The sequence below is a fragment of the Mytilus californianus genome, unplaced genomic scaffold (assembly GCF_021869535.1).
Source record: "Mytilus californianus isolate M0D057914Y unplaced genomic scaffold, xbMytCali1.0.p SCAF_7, whole genome shotgun sequence".
NCBI classification, from domain to species: Eukaryota; Metazoa; Mollusca; class Bivalvia; order Mytilida; family Mytilidae; genus Mytilus; species Mytilus californianus.
Window position 1 is genome coordinate 55195896 of NW_026262723.1, and position 10932 is coordinate 55206827.

The window sequence follows — 10932 nt, forward strand, 5'->3', positions numbered from 1 at the left end:
CTCATTGATTATCATACTACATATTACACAGCAGTCTGGAAATTCAACTAAAGTAAAAAAAATGATCAATGCTTTACAAAAACTAGTAGCTCTCAAGTTCCTATATTGAATTGTCTCTGGAAATTTGATTGGAGCACACTTTATATAATGATATGTAACAAGTAGCTACATGTATATGTCACCGTATGACCTTCAACAATGAGCAAAACTCACACTTAAGCTATATAAAAGACAACAAATGTGAAACAATTCAAACGAGAACACCCCCGCCTAAAACATAGGCTGCTGATTGGTAAGAATGTTTTATTTTAATTGAAAATATAGCGGATAAACAACAACATAGAAATGGGACCTTACTTGCCATTAAAACTCCTTACAGTTTGAAATTCCATTTATAAGCTATGATGTATGTGATATACATGTAGCTCATGGCTATTATGCGGAAACATAAAAGGAAAAACACATTATGGTGGTCTACTTCGAAACCAATATAAAATCGCTAACGTATTTAATTTACAACCAATTTCAACGTGTTGTATTATCAAATATAATTTATCATTACCAGAGAAATGCCTATTTGGCGGATAATGCGATCGGAAAGGTTCACTTTTATCAAAATATGATCTAGAATTACAACCATATCTTAAATTATCAAAAAGGTTACATGTTATTCTTAAATTGATCTATTTTAAAAACCTGACTGCTAATTTCTTCAGTAAAATACGTTGTAGGCCCTAAAGTCCCTATATTTTGAAGGTATTTTCGAGAAGCGATGAATTTGTGCATTTTTCTTACCTAAATTAATAAATAGCTCTAAGAAAACTTTAATTTATATTTCAGAAAGTAGAGGCGGGAGATACCAAAGGGATATTAGAACTTATTTGTCGCAGACAAACTTACAACCCCATAGCAATAAAAAACGACCAAAAGACAAACAACAGTCTATAAAACACAACATAGAAAACTGAGAACCCAACCAAAAACCGTGGGCGATCTTAGGTGCTCCGGAAGAGTAAGCAGATCCTGCCTGCTTCACAAACATTGATATTTGTCGCATTTTTATTTTTCGACATTTTCGTATTTATATTGCACAAACTGCTCAGTTAATTTGCTTTTCCATTCTTTTTTTATATCGAAAATTAAGAACTAAAGACGTTTTTTTTAACTACTAACAATGTCAAACATTTAGTTTAAAATTTTAAAGTTGTTCGTCTTTTGAAAGTTATTGAATTTGGTTTTATGCAACAAAAAAACATATTAAAAAATTCGAAAAAAAATATAATTTGATGTAATAGCAATTTTTAGTAAAATACACCTAACGAAACAATAACTATTTTGATCAACCACATTTTCTGCTTTGTTCTTCATGCAAACAAAGACTGCCAAACTGAGACCTTGAAAAAACAAACGAAGCCAAATATTATGTCATGATACATCTGATACAAGAATTGATTTTGAAATCAATATAAAATAGTGTTACATTTCCAAAATTTACACGTAAACAAAAAATCATCTGCCAAAATTTCTTGTCATGCGATATAAAAAAAAAGCAACGTTCACGACTGTATCATGATATAGAAAGATAGCAAAACACATCATTTTTTCTTGCTGAGCACTGTATAGATTTAACATTTAATCAACAGATTGAAGTCAGATGTATTCAAAACAATTGTTTATGTATTTATTTTCCATGCTTCTGCAGGGAATGGTGGAATCCTATTCGCAAAATACCGGCAATAAAGTTACGTCATCATCAAATAGTGGTGAGTACAAATGTATATGATTTGTTTAGTCCTGATAAATAGAAATGCTCAGTGGCGGATCCAGGGGGGGGAGTCCGGAGATTTGAACCCTCCAATTTTTGTTTGACAACTAATGCTTTGGTATGGGGACATATGGTTGGAACCCCCCCCCCCCCCCCCCCCCCCATTTTATATGACTTGCATGTGTATAACACGCCCTTTCAAAATGGCTGGATCTGCGCCTGATTCTGGTGAATAATATGATACCTGGGAAATATGCCAACGAGACAGCAACCAAAACAATCAAACGATACTTTTTGATTTTTGTTAAAGATTTATGAGTTTTGTAATTTCCAAAGTCGAAATTGTCCAAGATTATGAGGATGTAACCGGTTTCACTGCAATATTTACCAAATAAATTTTAAAAAGTTTTGTTAATAATTACACTGTAGTAATATTAATCTAGACCTGGACTAAGCAACATAACCATGCATATGCGTATGTTTTATATAGAGTTCCATTAGTTAATATAACATGTGCATTACATTTGAACAGTGTTTTTTCAACTGTTTATATTGCTATCCGACTATTTTAAATACATTTAACACTTGAAAAAGAGTGGCGAAAAATACCACACGGACATTCAAACTTATAAGTCGAAAATAAACAGACAACGCCATGGCAAAATAGAAAAATACCAAGAGACGAACAACAGTATACAAAACACAACAGAAAAAACTAAAGACTGAGAAACACGTTCCCAACCAAAAACCGGGGGCGATCTCAGGTGGTTTGGAAGGGTAAGTAGCTCCTGCTGCTAATGTGACACCCGTCGTGGTGATGTGTCTCTTTCGGTAGGTCACATTCGGGGGAAAGAGGACGGGAATGTGGTTACGACGATTGGAACATATCCGTTGTCATCTGTGAAACAGATATTCCGTAACGGTGAACCAACTCGTGGTTTTTCGAGAAAAAAAAAATTAAATTGATTTTTAAGATTAAAGTACGTCACATGGTACTTTACAGGTGTATGTTTCTATGGAGATACTGCTAACAGAGTTTTAAATCTTATGGCGGCTGATGGAAACAAAAAGACGGGTAAATATTCATAAAATTACGTTAACATACATGTACATGTAGATAATTCATAAAATTCAATTATTTTGATTGGCTGACAAAGTCTCGTGGTTTTAATACAGATCAATGTCTGCACGTGATCTCCACGAAAAACATTTCAACAATGCGTGCCGTAGGAATACTCGAAGTTAAACCAACAAAAGATGAAATAACCATCGGGTCGGGTACGATAGAGATATAAATCTGTGGAAGTGTAATATATACTTAATACATATATAATTATTATCATTTCGGGGCCTTTTATAGCTGACTGTGCGGTATGGGTTTTGTTCATTGTTGATGGCCGTGCGGAGACCTATATTTGTTAAGTCTTCTATGTAATTTGGTCTCTGGCGGAGAGTTGTCTTATTAGGAAGTACGAGTAAGACTACAAATCATACAGGTAAGATATAGGGGTGATATCAAAATAATATGTACAATGATTAATTGTACCTTGCTCAATCGTTGCGTGGTGATAGGGCAAAATATTTATCAAATTAATGACGGTTTTTTTCTTCATTTTTACTGTAGAATAGGCGGTTTTTCATTTACGCATGTAACAGATATGTTCAGAACAACCATTTTTTGCTCCTGTTACCTCATAAATCGTATCGTTTACATAAAAAACTTTTTTTAAGTTAAATGGTCCTTTTTCTAACTGACAATTATTTAAAAGGAAATTGGATAATACTATTGTTAATATTTGAGTTAAGGGGGGGGGGGGGGGGGGGGGGTTGTGTATTTGTTTCTACTGTGTATAGTCTTATCTTGGAGGATAGGATAAACATTTTGAATTTAATGATTGGTCATTGTATCAACCTTTTTGTGGTAAGAAATACTTGTTTTGTGTTTTTGACGAGAGTGAATTGTAATGTATTCTCCTGTTCGAATCGATTTTGATGAGATTTCATAAGTTATGTGAATCATTTCGAATATTCAATCAGCAGGCATTTAATGCCGTTAATCTTCTAAGTCATTCCGACAATCAATCAATCATCAATCAATCAATCTAATCATTATCCTTATCAAGTTAGCCTGCAACTGTTTGTCCGATTTTAGAAGTGTACAGAAATAAGTCTTACAGAGAACCATGCGATGCTTCTTTTTTTTTCAAAAAGACAATTCCATAAGATTATTAACATTTCAGCTATTCAATAGCCTTTTTTTAACTGACAAATAAATTAAAAAAATTGTCCTATGTTAGCATTCCTTCAAACAATTTTCCATTGTCAGGCCCATTATTTGTTTAAGTTCAGGTTCCTCTACTGTTCGTTGAGGAGTAGCTTGATCCTGTTCCTCGTCAACAAAAGCCTTTTATCAATCGCCGAAAACAAGTTTTCAATAAATAATATAATGATTAAAGTGCAATGGTTACAATATTTGTTTTATTCATTTTGAGATGCCCCCTTCATTTTACATGTCTTATTCTGACTTGTATTTGGACTTGGGTCGGAGTCATACACTTATTGTAAATCTCTACGGGCAATCATCTTATTTTCATTTTAATATAGTAATAAGTTAAGACGAATCAACACGAAGAGTGGTGAACTGGAAGGGTGATTTAAAGCAATAAAAAATTTAAACATGAATCGTATATTCATGACTTTATAAAAACACTTTTTATAAGACTGGTCACAAAAGGCACGTACGTCATTTCCGCCATCGGATACAGATCTAGAAAATTGTAATTTCTAATAACGTGTTTACATTATTATTTGAGAAAAATTAAACTAATATTAAAAAAAAAATCTTTAGAAATTTGATACAGGAATACTATCAATTAAAATCTATACGTTTAAAATCATCGGATTCCGTAGTACATTTGCGATGTCCTGATCTTACAAACAAACAGCGCTAGCGTTTCTTAAAAAAAAGGGGGGTCAATTTTCTGATGTTCATTCTAGTATTATTCAGCATTCTTTCAAAAAGAAAGGTTGGTGGTATAATTGTTCTTTTTTTAAATATATGCGCTTACTTCATAGATCTGTATCTTTTTTATTTTATTTAGAACAAATTTTTTTTTTAAGATTTCAAGCCAAAGGATTGTAAAGATCTTCACAGAAAACATGAACACAGTGGAATATATAAAATCTATCCAGATGAAAATGAACCACAGTCAGTATATTGCGATATGGAAACAGATGGTGGTGGCTGGACGGTCAGTATTATATATAATTGTCTCAAATAATTCAGTTACTCAAAACCTCCTGCAGACACCCCTTTCACTATGAATATACTAATCAACAAAAAGTATCGATACCAAAGTTTGACCAATAAAGTATAATAAAAAAAGAAAACTGTAAAATTATCCAACGAAAAGCATTCGTTTGCAAACAAATGCATATGATTAGAAAAATCATATCATTCAAGTTTAAAAATGAGAAAATACCGTGTTTTGAATACTGGGATCAGATTTTGTTGGCGAAAAATGATGGCAAAAATCGGCATTCAATTTTGAAGATGCGAATTAAGTAGTCAAATATAAAACATTCACAACATTAATCAGAACATTGTTAATGTTTCATGTTTTAATAAGTTTTAAATTCGGTTTTTGTTTATTGTGTTGGAAAAAAATATTTTTGAAATAAATTAAATAACGAATACAAACATTCATGTTTTATGTCTTTAATCAAAGGTTTAATTAAGAACACATCACCCATTAAATGCTATAAATATTTTTGCCATTAAGCAATTTTTAAGCCTGGTACCGTGTGTCAATATACAATACACTGTATAGATATTAGCGAGCTACCATTTGATTTTTATGGGGGAGCAAGGATGAAAAATGTTGTCCTGCCTTTTTTTTAGTTGTAATCTCTGTCCTGCCTTTTTATTTTTCGCTCTATTCGGTCCTGCCTTTTTTTTTATTAGTTTATCCTGACTTATTTTACATAAATTGTCATCCTGCCTTTTTTTTTTGCAAAGTTGCTCATCCTGCCTTTTTTTTTACTACGAAATAACTGCATGTGTTCTCGAGCCTAAGAGATGAAACCAGTAAATATAGAATCTGTACTTATGCAACTTCCCTGAATGATTTATTGGAGTCAATTTGTCAAACTGCATGAAAGTAAAGGATTTAAACTTTTATTTGAGAGATAATTCTGCCAAAATGTCCCATTTCCTGATTTGGGCATTATATGGTCAAAATAAGCATTTACAAGCCTTTTACATTTTTATGCATAAGTGGCATTCTGACTTTCTATCTGACAGGTTTTCATGTGTCAATATTTGTGTTTCTAGGCTTTTATCAAGTTGTATCATTTGTGAACTCTGACTCTAGAGAAAAAGTAGATTATCACAGAAAAAATGTGCAAAATATGTTGTATGAATGGTTCTCTTCTAACGTCTTGTTTGAAGCAAGTAAAATGTGAGGAGCTTTGTACATAAAAGTTGAAGTCCATCATAAATAATTCACTAAATTTTTATAAAAAGCACTTTACAATGTCATTGTACCTGTTTCATTTCACATAATATCTTTCTTTTCTTCTGTAGGATAGTAAGTGGTTCAAATATATGCCTGTTGAGACAAAAATTACATGCAAGTTTTTCACTGAAAAGTGAAAAAACTTTGTATCAGACCATACTGTCTGCAAAAAAGTTGAATGCAAGAGTCCTTTAATTTTGTACTCAGACTTCATATATCATGTCACCTGAGTATAAAAATGAGCAAAACGAAACAAATTTGTATTTCCTATAGGTGTAATACCACCATTGATTTTCCCCTATTAGTCTTTGTTAAATTTGCACTTTTCAAAAAATTGTGCAGAATTTATCTTTGTTTCAAATAAAGAAATACTTGGCATGAGTAAAGTTTTATCCTGTCCAGTACTATAGAAAAAAATTCACATAACATTTCATTGCATATAAGAAAATAACCATCACTGGAAGTTAACCAATCAAATTTCCCCCCTTTTTGAACCTGTGTACAAGCTTTAGTAACCATGTAACCTCAAGTTTCCAAAATATTCTATAGAACCCCCAAATAAAGAAATAATGGTGCTTTGAAATACCCAAGATATATGTTTATGACTCAGAAACGTTTTACTGCAATGAAATGTAGGATCAATTACCTACAGCTGTCAAATTCAAGGGAATATTTTTTTAGACCTATTTTCGTATGCAACCGGATGTGACTTACTATGATTTGGTGGTATTACACCTAAAGCTTCAGTATGCCTTTTTTTTATGCAATTTTTTTTATACACATTCCAAATTTATATCTTCATGTTTTATGCCTCAAATAGCAAGTAGGGGGGTGAAATTACACTGTAAACAAAAATTGGGTCATGAATTTTAAAGTAAAGTAGTGATTTGGTCCAGCTGTAAAAAGGTAAAAAATTAGTATGCCTGAACAGGGACTTTCTATACTAAGAAATAGTATAGAAAGTCCATGGTTTGAAGCTGTCAAAAGAATTCAAGACCCCCTTAACATAAAATTGTCCATATTTTGAATTAGAGCTGACGAAGGTTTCTATAATTTTGATATAGTTTGTCCCAAAAGCAGTAAAATACACTTTAAAAAAATTATTGAGAAAGAGCACGTGCGATTTTTTAAATTTTCATTTATTGTCTGAAAGAAATGCACTACGAAATAACTGTGTTCTCGGGCCACATACGTTTTATAAACATGTAATATGTAGACATACCTTATCAAAACATCTGTACGAAGTACAGCAATATTCGCTAAACAATAGTTGAATTGAGATGTAAATCAAAGAAACTAGACATTGCAGTTTAACTTTTCAAAAAGAAAAGCGATATAAAAAATAGAAGATGTGTGGTATCATTACAAATTAAAAAACTATCCACTAGAGACCAATGGACGTAGTGGTAAGCATTTATAAATAAAAAGACAAAATTAACTACAATAAATATTACATACTTCCATGCCATGCATTAAATAAACTGAAAGTAACCCCTCATTAACCCCTCCTCAACCCCATCCAAAGCAATGAATGAATGAATTGTTTAATAGGTTAATTCAGCATGATATTTTATTTAAAACGGACTACTTGATTTTGCAACTTTTCAGGTCATTGTTAGACGAGTTGATGGTAGTGAGAATTTCAACAGAAACTGGCATACATATGAAAGAGGGTTTGGAAACTTGAAAAGAGAATTTTGGATAGGTAATCAAAACCATTACTCGTTGCACACGTAATTCAAATAAAAATTTTAAGCACGACCCCCTTAATTTTTCCAAATGGAAATTTGATCTTTGACTTCAAATTGTAAAGAAACAATTGATACCATTTTATCACTTTCCATTTTCTTGTGTCCGACAAGATAAAAAAAAATTATAATAAACTGCCACAGGTACTTTTTTCAAAAATATGTTTTTTTTTTCATTTAATTGCAATTGTGCGTTTTTTTTTCTGTGTTAGACTTTTATAATTTATATCATGATTATATTAGATATAACATTTGTTTACTTGTTCCTAGTTGTTGCTGGTTTATTGTCCACAGCGGTCCATTATTATAATGATAATTTTTATTGCCGTAAAGCATATAAAGTACAATATCAGACAAAATTGTATGTTTAAAAAGGTGTTGACCTTAAGTGCATGGTCTACTACCATGGGGTGTTAAACGACTGTGACTACCTATGAGGGTCTCGCACGGGTCCATGTACGTATACATTGTATGTAGCATTTCGTTTTATCTCATAGTTTAAGTTTAACTATAACTTAAATATTCATATTATACCATGAATTTGCAAAATGTCTTTACATATTAAAATTGTACTTAATATTAATCTACCTTATTTCTGTTAGGAAATAGTGTATTGCACTCTTTGACAACCAATGGTAACTGTGAGGTCAGAGTTGATCTGACGAATTTCAAGGGCGAGAAGCGTTTTGCCAAGTACTCGTCATTTACCGTTGGAAACAGTGCATCGAAATACAAGCTGTCTGTGGGAGGATACAGTGGAAATGCCGGTAAGACCCTTATTAATATTTGTACATCATAACGAATACAATCTATCGTAAACTGTTTTGACAAATATTCTACCAAAAAAAAATTTACAATTGAATTCAAAACATTTATTTGTCATCCTACTAATAATATTAGTAGGATGACAAAAATAAATTATGACTAATATATTAAACGGTCCCCGATGATGACACCAACGAAGCTTATTTGATGCTAAAAACATTATTGTCAAACATGCAAAATTTAAATGGTTTTCTCAGCTATCTCATTCAACATTAAAACATTTTGAAATAGGTTTTGTACTGACATCAAAGCTAAACTGAATTACCTCTATTGTACTCTTTGTGAAAATTCCATCCGTCTCGTTACCTCTTACGTGTACATTATTGATATAAACAAGCTTATCCATTGGTGGCCTTGGGCTGTTTTGTGCTATTTGGTCGGGTTGTTGTCTCTTTGACACATTCCACATTTCCATTCTCAATTTTATTGTAATTATGTTATATATTATTTATTACTGATACGAATACATTCAAAAATATCCAGAAGTTGTTTAAACATACTCGAATCTTAATATTGTACAGTCTGCTCATTGTTAGAAGGCCGTACGGTGGTATATATCAGTTGTCTATATCTTTAAAACTAAGGAACCAGCATCCTTAGACAGGTCGACCTTGGATGATTTTTGCTGTTTCCTTTAGATCCATATTGTTCATTTTGCTTCTAAAGTATTTGTATTGATGGCTTTCAAATATTTAATTTTTTTGAGCGCTCATGATGAAGATAAATCCGACTTTTCCTTTGTTTTTAGATTTCATGAATAAAATAATTAATATACCTAAATTTTAATTGAGTATGAGTTAACGAAAACAAAATACTAGTAAGAAATACTCCTCAAGTTTAAACATAATTTTGTAGAAGCGAGAAGATTTATTTTTGTTATTCAATCAAACTTACTCTTTTGTTCAGTCATCATGAGTCATTAGAAAGATATTTCACTGGACCCAACTATTTCATTTTAAGTACTGTGAATTTACAGTATTATTAACATGTAGCCTAAACATATACAAGCAAATGGAATCTGAAGCGAGATATGATGTATCAAATAATTTTGCTTTACATGTTACAGCACAAAACTTGTTAAAAGGTGTATCAAACTTTTTATTTTTAAAAGATTATTGCCGTTTTTAAGGAGTTTTTCCAAAACACTATTACCGGGAGTAGATCTAGAGATGCCAATTAATGCTTTTAAAGACCAATGTTTTATCTTTATGTGGATTTTTTTCGGTGGAATGTATGCTTATAAATATGAAAGATCCAAAAGTATTCCACCATAAACAACTGTTTTTGTGAAAATTTGTCTTCAAAAGTTTAAAATTATTTCTAAGCTCCATACTATAACTTGAGTATAAAAACGTATATAAGGTGCAAACAGTCCAAAATTATGCGCCTACTTTAAAATTTGTAAATGACATATATTTAAATATGAATGAAAAAAAAATAAAAATCTTAAGGCAATTTTTTGTTCAGAATTTTATTTTACTCCAATTTTCTGTTTAGGTGATTCCCTCTCCAAGCACAATGGTCTTGCCTTTTCAACGCCAGACAGTGACAATGATACATATCCGAAAGGAAACTGTGCCGCTACCTCCGGATGGTGGTATTATGCTTGTGACAACGTATCACTGACCAAATATTACAACAAGAAAAGTAGTCCTATAGAGTGGGAGCAATGGAAAGGGTCTGGATTTTCAATAAAATACGCTGTAATGATGACCAGACCAAAATAAATCTTTACCGCTGAACAAATTAAAGTATTTAAAAGAAATACAACTCGATTTATTTGTTTGAATCCATTACAAAGATAAATATATCGATGCACTATAATGGTCAGTGCTCCACAAAAGGTGATACTCTACTCGTCCTTTCAATAATACATAAGAATTAAAAATATGTACGGTACAGGTTAATGAGACAGCAAACTAACGACTCAAATCATCAAACAATCTTTAATTATAGACAGGTGTCTCTATACGCTAAACAAGCTCTTAATCGGCCCTAGTCTAAAACGCTGTGAATAAATTGTACTTAGTCAAACTCATATATCGACTAAACCTTTTTTGTTAGAACACACTTACGA

The 10932-nt window shown here is 31.8% G+C and overlaps 1 protein-coding gene across 1 annotated transcript; it reads left to right on the forward strand.

Moving 5' to 3' along the window:
- The first annotated feature begins 1544 nt into the window (after positions 1-1544).
- LOC127709448 (ficolin-1-like) lies at positions 1545-10625 on the forward strand. Its single transcript, XM_052215003.1, has 6 exons — positions 1545-1763; positions 2769-2840; positions 4886-5016; positions 7891-7987; positions 8633-8797; positions 10353-10625. Exons 1-6 carry the CDS (start codon positions 1655-1657, stop codon positions 10580-10582), a joined length of 804 nt encoding a protein of 267 aa, XP_052070963.1. The 5' UTR covers positions 1545-1654; the 3' UTR covers positions 10583-10625.
- The last annotated feature ends 307 nt before the right edge of the window (positions 10626-10932 follow it).

What these genes read in the sequence shown, in the direction of transcription:
- LOC127709448 (XM_052215003.1), top strand. Translation starts at nt 1,655, where the DNA reads ATGTATTCAAAACAATTGTTTATGTATTTATTTTCCATGCTTCTGCAG. An exon ending in TGATGGAAACAAAAAGACGG is followed by an intron (nt 2,841 to 4,885) that starts GTAAATATTCAT and finishes TTTTTTTTTAAG; the next exon opens with ATTTCAAGCCAAAGGATTGT. An exon ending in GAAAAGAGAATTTTGGATAG is followed by an intron (nt 7,988 to 8,632) that starts GTAATCAAAACC and finishes TATTTCTGTTAG; the next exon opens with GAAATAGTGTATTGCACTCT.